We start from the raw sequence: 15,667 nt of genomic DNA, 5'->3' as shown, positions 1-15,667 counted from the left end.
CCCATTTGTCAATTTTGGCTTTTGTTGCCATTGCTTTTGGTGTTTTAGTCATGAAGTCTTTGCCCATGCCCATGTCCTGAATGGTATTGCCTAGGTTTTCTTCAAGGGTTTTTATGGTTTTAGGTAACATTTAAGTCTTTAATCATTCTTGAAGTAATTTTTATATGAGGTGTAAGGAAGGGATTCAGTTTCAGCTTTCTACATATGGTGAGCCAGTTTTCCCAGCACCATTTATGAAATAGAGAATCCTTTCCCCATTTCTTGTTTTTTGTCAGGTTTGTCAAAGATCAGATGGTTATAGATGTGTGGTGTTATTTCTTAGGGCTCTGTTCGGTTCCATTGGTGTATATATCTGTTTTGGTACCAGTACCATGCTGTTTTGGTTACTGCAGCCTTGTAGTGTAGTTTGAAGTTGGATAGTGTGTTGCCTCCAGCTTTGTTCTTTTTGTGTAGGATTGTCTTGACAGTGCGAGCTCTTTTTTGGTTCCATACGACCTTTAAAGTAGTTTTTTCCAATTCTGTGAAGAAAGTCAATGGTAGCTTGATGGGGATGGCATTGAATCTCTAAATTACTTTGGGCAGTATATCCATTTTCATGATATTGATTCTTCCTATCCATGAGCATGGAATGTTCTTCCATTTGTTTGTGTCCTCCTTTATTTTGTTGAGCAGCAGTTTGTAGTTCTCCTTCGAAGAGGTCCTTTGCATCCCTTGTAAGTTGGATTCCTAGGTATTTTATTCTCTTTGAAGCAATTGTGAATGGGAGTTCACTCATGATTTGGCTCTCTGTTTGTCTGTTATTGGAGTACAGGAATGCTTGTGATTTTTGCACATCGATTTTATATCCTGAGACTTTGCTGAAGTTGCTTATCAGCTTAAGGAGATTTTGGGTGGAGACATTGGTTTTTTTAAATATACAATCATGTCATCTGCAAACAGGGACAATTTGACTTTGTCTTTTCCTAATTGAATACCCTTTATTTCTTTCTCCTGCTTGATTGCCCTGGCCAGAACTTCCAACACTATATTGAAGAGGAGTGGTGAGAGAGGGCATCCCTGTCTTGTGCCAGTTTTCAAAGGGAATGCTTCCAGTTTTTGCTCATTCAGTGAGATATTGGCTGTGGGTTTGTCATAAATAGTTCTTATTATTTTGAGATACGTCCCATCAATACCTAGTTTATTGAGAATTTTTAGCATGAAGTGCTGTTGAATTTTGTCTAAGGCCTTTTCTGCATCTATTGAGATAATCATGTGGTTTTTGTCTTTGGTTCTGTTTATATGCTGGATTATGTTTATTGATTTGCGTATGTTGAACCAGCCTTGCATCCCAGGGATGAAGCTGACTTGATTTTGGGTGGATAAGCTTTTTGATGTGCTTCTGGATTCGGTTTGCCAGTATTTTATTGAAGATTTTCGCATCAATGTTAATCAGGGATATTGGTCTAAAATTCTCTTTTTGTGTGTGTGTGTGTCTCTGCCAGGCTTTGGTATCAGGATGATGCTGGTCTCATAAAATGAATTAGGGAGGATTCCCTTTTTTTCTATTGATTGGAATAGTTTCAAAAGGAATGATACCATCTCCTCTTTGTACCTCTAGTAGAAGTCGTCTGTGAATCCGTCTGGTCCTGGGTTTTTTTTTGGTTGGTAGGCTATTAATTATTGCCTCAATTTCAGAGCCTGCTCTTGGTCTATTCAGGGATTCAGCTTCTTCCTGATTTAGTCTTGGGAGAGTGTATGTGTCCATAAATTTATCCATTTCTTCTAGGTTTACTAGTTTATTTGCATAGAGGTGTTTTAGTATTCTCTGGTGGTAGTTTGTATTTCTGTGGGATCGGTGGTGATATCTATCCCCTTTATCATTTTTTATTGTGTCTATTTGGTTCTTCTCTCTTTTCTTCTTTATTAGTCTTGCTAGCGGTCTATCAATTTTCTTTTCAAAAAACTAGCTCCTGGATTCATTGATTTTTTTTTTGAAGGGTTTTTTTGTGTCTCTATCTCCTTCAGCTCTGCTCTGATCTTAGTTGTTTCTTACCTTCTGCTAGCTTTTGAATGTGTTTGCTCTTGCTTCTCTAGTTCTTTTAATTGTGATGTTAAGGTGTCAATTTTAGATCTTTCTTGCTTTCTCTTGTGGGCATTTAGTGCTATAACTTTCCCTTTACACACTACTTTAAATGTGTCCCAGAGATTCTAGTACATCGTGTCTTTGTTCTGCTTGGTTTCAAAGAACATCTTTATTTCTGCCTTCATTTTGTTATGTACCCAGTAGTCATTCAGGAGCAGGTTGTTCAGTTTCCATGTAGTTGTGCGTTTTTGAGTGATTTTCTTAGTCCTGAGTTCTAATTTGGTTGCACTCTGGTCTGAGAGAGAGTTTGTTATGATTTTTTTTTTTTTTTTACATTTTCTGAGGAGTGCTTTTCTTCCAATTATGTGGTCAGTTTTAGAATAAGTGCGATATGGTGCTGAGAACAGTGTATATTCTGTTGAATTGGAGTGGTGAGTTCTGTAGATGTCTATTAGGTCTGCTTGGTGCAGAGCTGAGTTCAAGTCCTGGATATCTTTGCTAACCTTCTGTCTTGTTGATCTGTCTAATATGGACAGTGGGGTGTTAAAGTCTCCCATTATTATTGTGTGGGTGTCTAAGTCTTTTTGTAGGTCTCTAAGGACTTGCTTGATGAATCTGGGTGCTCCTGTATTGGGTGCATATATATTTAGGATAGTTAGTTCTTTTTGTTGAGTCAATCCCTTTACTATTATGTAATGGCCTTGTCTCTTTTGATCTTTGTTAGTTTAAAGTCTGTTTTATCAGAGACTATGATTGCAACCCCTGGTTTTTTTTTTTTTGCTTTCCATTTGCTTGGTACATCTTCCTCTATCCCTTTATTTTGCGCCTATGTGTGTCTCTGCACATGAAATGGGTCCCCTGAATATAGCACACTGATGGATCTTGACTCTTTATCCAATTTGCCAGTCTGTGCCTTTTAATTGGGGCATTTTGCCCATTTACATTTAAGGTTAATATTGTTATGTGTCAGTTTGATTCTGTCATTATGATGTTAACTGGTTGTTTTGCCTGTGAGTAGATGCAGTTCCTTCCTAGCATCGATGGTCTTTACCACTTGGCATATTTTTGCAGTGGCTGGTACCGTTTGTTCTTTTCCATGTTTAGTGCTTCCTTCAGGAGCTCTTGTAAGGCAGGCTTAGTGGTAACAAAATCTCTCAGCATTTGCTTGTGTGTAAAGGATTTTATTTCTCCTTCACTAATGAAGCTTAATTTGGCTGGATATGAAATTCTGGGTTGACCAAATGTCCATCAGTGACAGACTGGATTAAGAAAATGTGGCACATATACACCATGGAATACTATGCAGCCATAAAAAAGGATGAGTTCGTGTCCTTTGTTAGGGACATGGATGCAACTGGAAACCATCATTCTCAGCAAATTATCACAAGAACAGAAGACCAAACACCACATGTTCTCACTCATAGGTGGGAACTGAACAATGAGATCACTTGGACACAGGAAGGGGAACATCACACACCAGGTCCTATTGTGGAGAGAGGGGGAAGGGATAGCATTAGGAGATATACCTAATGTAAATGGCTGCAACAAACCAACATGGCACATGTATACATATGTAACAAACCTGCATGCTGTGCACATGTACCCTAGAACTTAAAGTATAATAAAAAAAAAAAAAGAAAGAAAATCTGGGTTGAAAATTCTTTTCTTTAAGAATGTTGAATATTGGCCCCCACTATCTTCTGGCTTGTAGGGTTTCTGTTGAGAGATCCACTGTTAGTCTGATGGACTTCCCTTTGCGGGTAGCCCGACCTTTGTCTCTGGCTGCCCTTAACACTTTTTCCTTCATTTCAACCTTGGTGAATCTGACAATTATGTTTCTTGGGGTTTCTCTTCTTGAGGAATACCTTTGTTGTGTTCTCTGTATTTCCTGAATTTGAATGTTGGCCTGCCTTGCTAGGTTGGGGAAGTTCTGGATAATATCCTGCAGAGTGTTTTCCAACTTGTTTCCATTCTCCCCATCCATTTCAGGTACACCAGTCAAATGTAGATTGGGTCTTTTCACATAGTTCCATATTCCTTGGATGCTTTCTTCATTTCTTTTTACTCTTTTTTCTCTAATCTTGTCTTCTCACTTCATTTCATTAATTTTATCTTCAATCACTGATATCCTTTCTTCCACTTGATCAAATCAGCTATTGAAGCTTGTGCATGCATCATGAAATTCCCTTGCCATGGTTTTCAGTTCCATCAGGTCATTTAAGGTCTTCTCTCCACTGTTCATTCTAGTTAGCCATTCGTCTAACCTTTTTTTAATGTTTTTAGCTTCCTTGCGTTGAGTTAGAACATGCTCCTTTAGTTTGGAGAAGTTTGTTATTACTGACCTTCTGAATCCTACTTTTGTCAACTCGTCAAAGTCATCCTCCAACCAGTTTTGTTCTGTTGCTGGCAAGGAGCCGCGATCCTTTGGAGAAGAAGAGGCACCCTGGGTTTTAGAATTTTCAGCTTTTCTCCTCTAGTTTCTCCTCATCTTTGTGGTTTTATCTACCTTTGGTCTTTGATGTTGGTAACCTACAGATGAGGTTTTGGTGTGGATGTCCTTTTTGTTGATGTTGATGCTATTCCTTTCCGTTTGTTAATTTTCCTTCTAACAGTCAGGTCCCTCAGCTGCAGGTCTGTTGGAGTTTGCTGGAGGTCCACTCCAGACCCTGTTTGCCTGGGCGTCACCAGTGGAGGCTGCAGAACAGCAAATATTGTAGAACAGCAAACATTGCTGCCTGATCCTTTCTCTGGAAGTTTTGTCCCAGAGGGGCACCCACTTGCATGAGGTGTCTGTCGGCCCCTACAGGGAGGTATCTCCCAATTAGGCTACTTGGGTGTTAGGGACCTACTTGAGGAAGCAGTCTGTGCATCCTCTGAGCTCAAATGCCACTACTCTCTTCAGAGATGTCAAAAGGGAGGTCTAAGTCTGCAGAAGTTTCTGCTGCCTTTTGTTCAGGTATGCTCTGCCCACAGAGGTGGAGTCTATAGAGGTAGTAGGCCTTGCTGAGCTGCAGTGGGCTCCACCTGGTTCGAGCTTCCTGGCCACTTTGTTTACCTCCTCAAGCCTCACCAATGGCAGACGCCCCTCCCCCTGCCCAGCTGCAGCCTCGCAGGTTGATCTCAGACTGCTGCGCTAGTGGTGAGTAAGGCTCCATGGGTGTGGGACCTGCTGAGCCAGGCACGGGAGAGAATCTCCTGGTCTTCTGGTTTCTAAGACCGTGGGAAAAGCGCAGTATTTGGGTTGGAGTGTCCGGGTGTCCCATTTTTCCAGGTACAGTCTGTCACGGCTTCCCTTGGCTAGGAAAGGGAAATCCCTCGACCCCTTGTGCTTCCTGGGTGAGGCGATGCCCAGCCCTCCTTCAGCTTGCCTTTCGTGGGCTGCACCCACTGTCCAACTAGTCCCAGTGAGATGAACCAGGTACCTCAGTTGGAAATGCAGAAATCCTTTCTTCTGCATTGATCACGCTGGGAGCTCCAGACCGGAGCTGTTCCTATTCACCCGTTTTGGTTGAAGCTCCCCCATTGATTGGTTTTTGAATGGTGAACTGGGATGGCATATCTGAAATAAATTTCACTTGTTCATAGCTTATAATTCAGTTTATATATTGGTGTATTTTATATACTGTTATTTTGTTGAAAATGTTTGCATCTAAGTTCATGAGAGGTTTTGGTATGTCGGTTTATTTTTTTTTTTGTACTGTGTAATTTTTTTAAGCAGGGTAACAATATTAGCTTTGGATAACCTGGGATGTGTTCCCTTCTCTTCTATTTTCTGGAATAGTTTCTATAGAACTCGTGTGAATCTTTAAAAAAGTTTTTAGTAGAATTTGTGAGAGAAACCATCTGGGCTGAGAGAAACCTCTTTCTTTTAAATTACATATTGAGTTTCTTTAACAGTTACAGGGCTATTCAGATTGTGTGTTTTATCTTTGTTGAGTTTTGGTAGCTAGTGGTTTTTGTGGGATTGCTCCATTTATTCCATGTCATTGAAATTATTGGCATAAAGTTGTTTGTAGTATTCCTTTCTTATACTTTAAATGGCTGGAAGATCTGTAGTAATGTTCCTGTTTCATTCCTATTGTGAACATACTTTGTGTGATGTCAGTAATTTTATACTTGCAGAAGTTTATTTTATGCCACAGATATGGTTTATCATGGTTAATGTTCTGTGAGCATTTGAAATTTTTTTTTTACTGTTGTTGGATAGATTTTTCTATATATGTCATTTTCTGTTGGTTGATCTTATTCATTTCTTTTATATTAATATATTTGCTGATTTTCTGTCAATAGTTCTGTCAGTTGCTGTTTTTCCACAGTGTATCTTGAGTTTCATTTGTTTGGTATTTATACATTTAGGAATGTTTTGTGTTCATTATGGAATGATACTTCTTATAATTATCCAATGTATTTTTTTTTTTTTGAGACGGAGTCTCGCTCTGTCACCCAGGCTGGAGTGCAGTGGCCGGATCTCGGCTCACTGCAAGCTCCACCTCCCGGGTTTACGCCATTCTCCTGCCTCAGCCTCCCGAGTAGCTGGGACTACAGGCGCCCGCCACCACGCCCGACTAGTTTTTTGTATTTTTTTAGTAGAGATGGGGTTTCACTGTGTTAGCCAGGATGGTCTCGATCTCCTGACCTTGTGATCCGCCCGTCTCGGCCTCCCAAAGTGCTGGGATTACAGGCTTGAGCCACCACGCCCGGCCTCCAATGTATTTTTTGTCTTTAGTAATTTTCTTTGTTCAGGATTCTCTATTTCTTACCCTCTACTGATTCTTAATGTTTGCATGGTATATCTTTTCTATTCTTTTACTTATAGCCTACCTATGTTTTTGTATTTAGATGAGTTAGATAACATATAGTTTAAGTATATTTTTAAGTATATACATATCTAAGTATATACTTATGTACCAGTTTTGTAAGCTCAGCTCCCTGCTTGACCACACACATATATATATATATACTTAAAAATATACTTAAACTAATACTTAAAAACATACTTAAACTATACGTATATAAGTGTGTATATATATAACATATAAGTGTATATATGTGTATATGTGTATATATGTATGTATATGTATATATGTATGTATATGTATGTATATACATATATACACACTTATATGTTTAAATAATTAAAGAGTTTATAGAGTCCCAGCCTCTGTGATTTAATTTATATATTTAGAACATTTACATTTAAGTTAATTATTGATAAATCTGTTCATTTTATTATTTCTGTTTTCTCTCTTTCAACTGCTTTGCATTTCTTGCCTGTCTATGGGTTACTTGAAAATTTTTTTGATTCTCTTTTGATTTATTCATAGTGTTTTAAACAATATTGATTTGTATAGTTTCCTTAGTGGTTACTTTAGGTATTACATTATACATATCTGATTTATCACAGTCTACTGATACTGGCATACCCCACTGTGAGTGAAATTTAGAAACCTTACCTTTTAATTGGTTTCCTTAACTGTCTCTACTTTTTAAATATCATTATCTCAAATATTTTATCTGTGTACATTGAGCACTACCTCAATTGATGATATAATTTTGCATTACTATGAAAGATGATCCAAAAATTCATGAGAAGGCTAATTATACAAATGAGTCCCAACTTATGACTTTTCAACTTTATGATGGTGTGATAGCAATATGCATTCAATAGAAACCATATTTTGAGTAGCCATGCAATCTTACCCAACAGCTGAAAGTGTTTTTCACTATCAGTATAGTATTCAATAAATTACGTGAGTTATATTAACACTCTATTATAAAATAAGCATTGTTTTAGATGATTTTGCCGAACTGTAGGTTGTTAGTGTTCTCAGTGTATTTAAGGTAGTCTAGGCTAGTTATATTTGGTAGGGTAAGTGTATTAAATCCATTTTTGATTTTATATTTCCAACTTACTGTGGGTTTAATCAGGAAGTGACCACATTGTAAGTTAAGGAGCAACTGTATTTACTTCCATTTTTAACCATTCCAATGTTCTTTCCTTTTTGAAGTTTCAAACCTTCTTTTATTATTTATTTGTATACTTTTTTGAGACGGAGTTTTGCTCTTGTTGCCCATGCTGGAGTGCTATGGCGTGATCTGGGCTTACTGCAACCTCCCCATCTCAGGTACAAGCGATTCTCCTGTCTCAGCCTCCCAAGTAGCTCGGATTACAGGCATGCGCCACCACGCCTGGCTGATTTTTTTGTATTTAGTAGCGATGGGGTTTCACCATGTTAGTCAGGCTGGTTGCGAACTCCTGATCTCAGGTAATCCACCTGCCTTGGCCTCTAAGGTGCTGGTATTACAGGCGTGCGCCACCATGCCTGGCCTCAAACCTTCTTTCATTATTTCATTTCTCTTTTGGGAACTTTCTTTAGCCATTTATTAAAGGTAGTTTTGCTAGTGATTTATTCCCTTAGTTTTTCCTTTATCTGTGAATGCCTTTATTTTCCTTTCATTCTGCAGGATATGTTCACCACATATATTAATAAAATTCACAATGGGCAGTTCTTTCAGTCCCTTGCTAAATGTGCCACTTCCTCTTGGCTTCCATTGTTTCAGATGAGGAATCTGCTATGATTTGAATTGATGTTTCTCTATAGGTAATACGTCTTCTGACTGCTTTCAAGATTTTTTTGTGTGTGTTTAGTTTTCAGAGGTTTAATTATGATTTTTCTTTGTCTTTAGTTTTGAGAGCTTTAATTATGATGTGTCTTACTATGGACTTTTTTGGGTTTATCATATTTGGGATTCACTTACTTTCTTGAATTCATAGTTTTCTCTCTTTCACTAAATTTAGGAATTTTTCAGCCATTATTTTTTCAATACTTTTTCAGTATTGTCTCTGAGACTCAAATATTGTCTCACAGATTCTGAGATTGTTCTTGGTCTTGTGATAACTTTGCAGAAAAAGTATCCAACCGACTTGTATCACTTCCTTTCCTCCTACTAGTTTTGTAAGCTCGGTTCCCTGCTTGATCACCTTCACACTAAGGAGGGGAGAAGTGGAAGCAGGACTGACTCATACCACCTTGTTGCTGTAGGTTGGGGTGGGATCCTAGCTTCCTGCTGGGTTCTACTGACGTAAGGAAAAGGAAAGGGGGAATCCCAGTGTCAAACAAATCTGCCTCCAACTACTTTTTCTGCCTCTTTGATGCTGGTGATAGCAGAAGCTCAGCTTTCTATAGGGCCCTGCTGATATTGGGTGAGGGTGAGAGCTAGTGAGAGGAGGCTCTGTTCACCACTGGGCCCTGCTGATGCTATTTGGATAGGGGAATTGGAGTACCATCTATTTGTGTTAGGTAGGAGATGGAAGTTAAGCTCCTAGTTTACCCCTACTGAAACTATGGGGAACAGGGGTTCCACTGGTGTTTGGCTGTAGTCGAGTGGGTATTGCTAAAGAGATTTTCTGTTTTGTTAGGCCACCCTTTTTTCTGTGCTTTGTCTTGGCAAAAGAGGCATTTCTTGATGCCTATTTTGTCTTTGCCTGTTGATGTTTTTGGAGACTGTTGCAGCATCCTGTCGGGAATATATAGGAGACAGTAAGGAAACCCAGGGAACTCACCACTTTGCTGCTTTTCAAGTCCCCTAAATCCTAAGGTAGTCTACTGTAGTCTATCTCTTAGAGTCTTCCTATGCTTAATGTGTTTTAACTAGGGTTTTTAATTGTAAGATGGAGGGCCCAAAATGAAGGAATGGTTACTTCATTTTGGCCAGAACTAGAATTCTTTATATTAGTTTTGAAAGACTGTAATCAGCCAATAAAAATTTAAAATTGGGGCTGTAAGCACCACTATACCTCAACGTTGTCATATTTTAGATAAAGATTCTTATTTATTTTAGGCTATCTTTTTTGTGATGTATTTTAGGCTATTTTGGTGTGTGGCTTTGAACGTAGGACCTTAGTTTCCATGTATATGTGGTGAAATGTTGGACTAGATCCTCTGGGGTGCTATCAATTAATATCCTATAATTTAATGATCCTAAAAACAGTTTATTTAAGTCAAGGTATGCTGTTGGTGCTGGGATAGAGGGAAGAACTTGGACTTTGGAGGTAGATGTTTGGATTCTGAAAGATGAAGAGACAGTTTTTATATAGCCATTAGGATGGACACCAGAACCAATGTACCTAGACTAGCATTTTGGCATTACCTTTACTCTGTGCATGATCTGGGATAAATTACTTAATTTCTCTTTGTCTCAGTTTCCTCCTTGCTTAAATGGGTATGATAATACTGATCTTATTATTGTGAAGATTAAAAGAGATACTATATATAAAGCACTTAAAACAGTGCTCACACATAGTATTCACTATTTAAATATTTATTATTACTCACTGACTATCTGACATTAGGTCAGCCTTAATCTGAATTTCAGTTTTGTCATTTGTGAAGTAGGGATAATTATACACACATTTATTTAAATATGTATATACAAATATACATTTTGTACAATACTGTCATGTTTGTATATTATTTGTTGGGAATTAAATTGGAAATGTCTTTATTCTATGAGTTTCCAAATATTTTTATCATCTAAATAAATCTTGATTTGTATTTTGCTTTAATTGCATAGAACGGAAAGATGCTGAAGGATGGGAGACTGTTCAGAGAGGAAGGCCTGTTCGTTCTCGATCAATAGCAGTGTTGCCAAAAGTTTCATTGGCAACAGAAGCTGCAAGATCAAAGGATGATAGTGATAAAGAAAATGTATGTCTTTTACCTGATGAAAGCATACAGAAAGGTGAATTTGTTGGAGATGGATCTTCTAATACTATAGAATCTCATCCCAAAGACTCATTACACTCTTGTGACCATCCTCTTGCCGAAAAAACCCAGGTAGTACATTCTGAAAATCCTTTTACTGTCTTTTTCAAAGGGGTATGTGTACATGTGTACTGGAATGTCTTAGTTTTGTACTTTATTTTTTAACTTACTGTGAAAATTTCAGGTCTATAGACCTATAGAAAAGTGGCAAGAATAGAACAATGAAATCCTCCCATACCATTCACGCACATTCACAAATTAATATTTACCATATTTTTTTCTTTTCTCTTGTTACATATTATACACACATGTTAAATGCTTTAACATTTGAGAGTAATGTGCAAACATCATAAGCATTCACCTTTAAATCCTAGAGCATGGATCTCCAAAGAACAAATAAATTTATATAACCACATTACAATTATAAAATTCAGAGAATTTGATATATATGTATTATTTAATTTATAGTCTATATTTAAAGTTTTTTAGTTTTCCCAATAATTTTTTAAAAATAGAATGTCCTCCAGGATCCAATGTGGAATTACTCAGTTCGTTTGATATGTTTCTTTAATATTTTTCATTGGATATAGTTTCTCAGCCTGTCTGTCTTTCATGACATTAATCGTTTTGAAGAATACATTGTAGGTTTTTTTTTTGTACATTGTCCTTTGTTCACTGTTTGAACAATGTTCAAATTGAACATTGTTCAATTTAGCTTACGCATTTTTGATAGGAATAAAGTGATTGTCCTTAGTGTCACATCTAGAGGCGTGTGATATCAGTTTGGCTAGGTTTGTTATTAACTTTGAGTACTTGGTTAAGGTGATGTCTTTGTGCCTCATTTGCTGTGTTAAAATTTGAACTTATTCTACTTAATGAAAATTGAGTGTAATTTGCTGATAATATTTAATATAATTCCTTAAAGTTAATATTCCCAATATTTCTTCTGTGAGTTGAGTTGATGTTTATTTTACCTATTTGATGTACTAGTTTATACTTTTAGGTATTTGTTTATATGAAGGTTCATGTTCCGTTGGTGTAATTTGATGTAAAATGACTAATAAAATACAGGAGCTTTTTTTTAAATATCATACTACAGGAACTAAATAGATCAGTTGTAAAATGGTTGTAATGTTTTTGGTCCAGAATAATATCTGCTTTTTGAAATTCTTTCTTTTTTTACCTGTAGGATTTTTTTCAACTGGAAATGCTCCTCAAATTCCTTATCTTCCTTTACTGATGAGAATGACTCTTAACATTGTTTCTGATCTATAAACTCTTTAATGTGTATTGGTTTTATGCCTGTGTGAGATTGCAAATTCCTTTTTGGGCAGTATTTTATGTGCTTTTTAATTTCTCACAATATGGAAGAGTCCTAAATGCATAGGAATTAATTGGTATACATTTGTTTGATGTAACTTTAAGAAACTCTTTAGTGTTGTAAGCTACTTTAGAGATACTTAGTGAATAAACTACTTTTTATAATACTTAACAAACAGCATTTTTGCTGTGTTTAGCTAAAAAAATATAACTTAGTCTAAAAATTATGCAGTTGTGTGTAGTGAATAAACCTATATGCTATTGAGATTTCAGGAATAATCTGTACATAGAACTTTTCAACAAGTAAAACTGTTGCTAAAATTTTTCAGTATAAAAGTTCACTGCTGATGGCAGCCAAGTTGATGATATTTGTTTTCTCCACTGTCATTCTAAAGATGGAATTAGCATATTAATGTCTTTACTTCATAGTTTAGCTTTGATTTTGTTATATAAATGATACTGAGTTTTTTAATAGGTGGGATTGAGTAGTGTACACATAACTAATGCTAATATAAATATTGCCAAGAAGATTATAAACCATGGCGACTAACATATAAATAATGTTGATAGCAATATAAACAATGTTATGTAATTTAAATAATGCTTATGCTAAAATCAACACTTTGGGACACTTTAAGTTCGGACTAATAGTAGAATTTTTAAAGTAGTTTACAAGACTTAGCCAAGTTTGATATTTGTATAAATAATTTATCAAACTGGGGGGAGGTTTATGGCCACTGCAGTGTTTATCTAATGTTTATTTAAGAAGTGATGTGAGTTTTAAATTCATAATTTTAGATTTTAGTTCTTTGACTTGGAGTATCATTGGAAGACACAGTACTGTTCTTTCTTTTCTCTGTCCAAAGTAAAAATAAAGGCTTGACTCTACTAAATTGAAAGGTTTTAAAAAAATGGATGTGTATTTAGCCTACGCCAGTATTTGTTTTTTTATATTGTATTTACATTTCTGTTGGGTTGTTATTAAATATTCCTAAAGGGGAATAGGGAAGATATCTAAATCTAAGGTGTATGAATGTCATAATGAGACACTGCATGCTTTCAATCTTCACCCTTAGGTCATGCTTTTCTCTTTCAGATCTGAGAATTGGGTTCATGTACCATATGAATTTTTAACAAAGATACTTTGAGATCATGTTAGTATTATCTGAAGAGAATAATATAAATTTTTTTTTGTAAAATGCCCTCCAAATATATTTTTGTAAAAATTGGTTTCAGGATTTTTTCAAAAGTGCTGAATGTCCTCATTCGATATTAGACAGTCTTTGCAAAAGACTATGTAATACTTTTGGTTGTATGAGTATAATACAGTGAATGCCTCATACTTGTGACTAGATTTCTTTTGCAAAGGACATAAAATACTCATCACAAATTGGCCTACTACAAGAAAATTACAATATAAATTGCTTAATTTCTTAGAAAACTTTCGACAGTGCCCAGTACATAGTAGGCATGCAAGTAAAATTTGTGTTTAATGGTCCCTGTCCTTTTGTTACACTTGAAACATACAAAAGAGATGAGTAAATTTTCTGTCATCCAATCAAGTACCTCTTCATAGGTTAAGCAAAATCATCTCTTCTTCTAGAGTGGAATAGTTTGTATTTTTAAATTATCTCTGATTCATTCTCTACGTTTTGTTAGTTCACAGTGAGTACATTGGATGATGTGAAGAATTCTGGCAGTATTCAAGACAATTATGTTCGAACTTCTGAAATACCTGCTGTCCACATTGATACAGAGTGTGTTTCAGTTATGCTGCAAGCTGGTACACCTCCTTTACAAGTAAATGAAGAAAAATTTCCAGCAGAGAAAGCAAGGATAGAAAATGAAATGGACCCTTCAGATATTTCAAATGTGAGTGCTGCTAACTTGGTAAGAACAACTTATCAGAATTCTGAGTATATTTAAGAGGCATAAACCCCAATAATAATAACTTGTATGATTTATACTTTTTAAAGCATTTTTATGTATGTTATTTCATTTTAACATTTTATTCTTATGGTAAACTTTTGATATAGTTAAGATTCTTGCTTTTTAGAGGAAGAAAGTGAGACTGTTGAGAGTTAAGTGACTTGTTCAAAATCATTTGGTTTGTGTGTGATTTGATCAAATGCTCTTTAGCCCAAAGTTAAGAATCTAAACTAGTAACAATAAAGTCTTTCATGCTACATCTAGCATTCTGATAGATGGGAAATGGTGTCTGCTAGACTTAGTTTTAAAAACTTTCTTAACAGAGTACTTTAGACAGCCGCTACCATTTGCTTGGAGTTCGTCTTTGAGATGAGATTTATTTATCATCCCTATTCCAGAATCTCTAAAAATGCATTGATTTGTGATTATTTATAGATTTATGGTTTTGGATGACAACATATTTCTACCCATCTCTTCCTTTTGCTCATTTTAGTATTAAGATACTTGACCTGGGGATAATCTGGAATAAATCATGCTAACTTTGTTTAAAAACTAACTTTCCAAAGAAATAGGCACATATAAAAAGCTGTGAAAAATTACTTAATTTTTATTTTTTAAAGGCTGCTGTGCACTATAATTTCTTCTAAAATTTGATGCCTTATACTGAAAGATCTTAACAACACATGGTATTAGGTAAAATTATACATTTCATAGGGATAATAGCAATAGAGATGAAACTTGATATGGGTTGTTTAAGGGTAAAAAGGAAAATAAAAGTTATAGTAATATAAAAAACAAATGTTTAGATTCTTTTAATAAGGTAGAACAATTGATTTTCATCTTGTGTCTTTTAGTAATGAACATTTCTAAATGTTGAACATAATTATGGTCAAATAAGTAGTGAGTTTATTGTATGGGGTGGAATTTGGTCATTTGTTTTAGTAGTTGTATATCAAATTGTATATTTTGCAGTTTGACTCTGTAGAATCAAATTTTAAAAGAGGAAATCTATCCCCCATACTTAAATAAGCATGAAAGAATTAAAAATTCTTAACCTCATTGTTTTTATTTCCATCACATATATAAACTTGCAGAGTCGTAAAACCTTTTGGTTATTTTGAGGGTCAAACTTGCATACTTAAAAGAAAATAAGTTCTGCTTTAATGTGAATATTAGTGTATTCTTAGAGGTCTTAAGAATACTTTTTGTTTTGTTTTGACAAACCAAAGGTGATAAGGTGATAAGCACCTTAATGTTTAGTTTCCAGTGGAGAGTTACAGAGAATTCCTGTAGTGATGAGACAACTGTTTTTTCTTTTCTTTCTTTCTTTTTTTAAAATTATACTGTAAGTTGTAGGGTACATGTGCACAACGTACGGGTTTGTTACATAGGTATACATGTGCCATGTTGGTTTGCTGCACCCATCAACTTGTCATTTACATTAGGTATTTTTCCTAATGCTATCCCTCCCCCAGCCCCCCACCCTCAGCCCCAGTATGTGATATTCCTCGCTCTGTGTCCATGTGTTCTCATTGTTCAACTCCCACCTTTGAGTGAGAACATGCGGTGTTTGGTTTTCTGTCCTTGTGAT

General features: G+C 35.8%; 1 protein-coding gene across 24 annotated transcripts in view; it reads left to right on the top strand.

Moving 5' to 3' along the window:
• The window catches only part of SCAPER (S-phase cyclin A associated protein in the ER), a 557,109-nt gene that overhangs the window by 120,990 nt on the left and 420,452 nt on the right, over nucleotides 1–15,667 (top strand). For 15 of the 24 annotated variants that reach the window (XM_073996464.1, XM_065548232.2, XM_045395845.3 and 12 more), the window contains 2 exons: nucleotides 10,637–10,899; nucleotides 13,807–14,037. In XM_073996464.1, coding sequence (XP_073852565.1) covers nucleotides 10,637–10,899; nucleotides 13,807–14,037 — 494 coding nt within the window. The remainder of the gene's footprint in view (nucleotides 1–10,636; nucleotides 10,900–13,806; nucleotides 14,038–15,667) is intronic. The other 9 variants (XM_005560160.5, XM_065548231.2, XM_073996473.1 and 6 more) reach the window with 1 other exon arrangement.

This window comes from Macaca fascicularis, chromosome 7, assembly GCF_037993035.2.
Source record: "Macaca fascicularis isolate 582-1 chromosome 7, T2T-MFA8v1.1".
NCBI classification, from domain to species: domain Eukaryota; kingdom Metazoa; phylum Chordata; class Mammalia; order Primates; family Cercopithecidae; genus Macaca; species Macaca fascicularis.
Note: the sequence above shows the minus strand (reverse complement) of the source record. Positions and strands in the feature narration are given on the sequence as shown.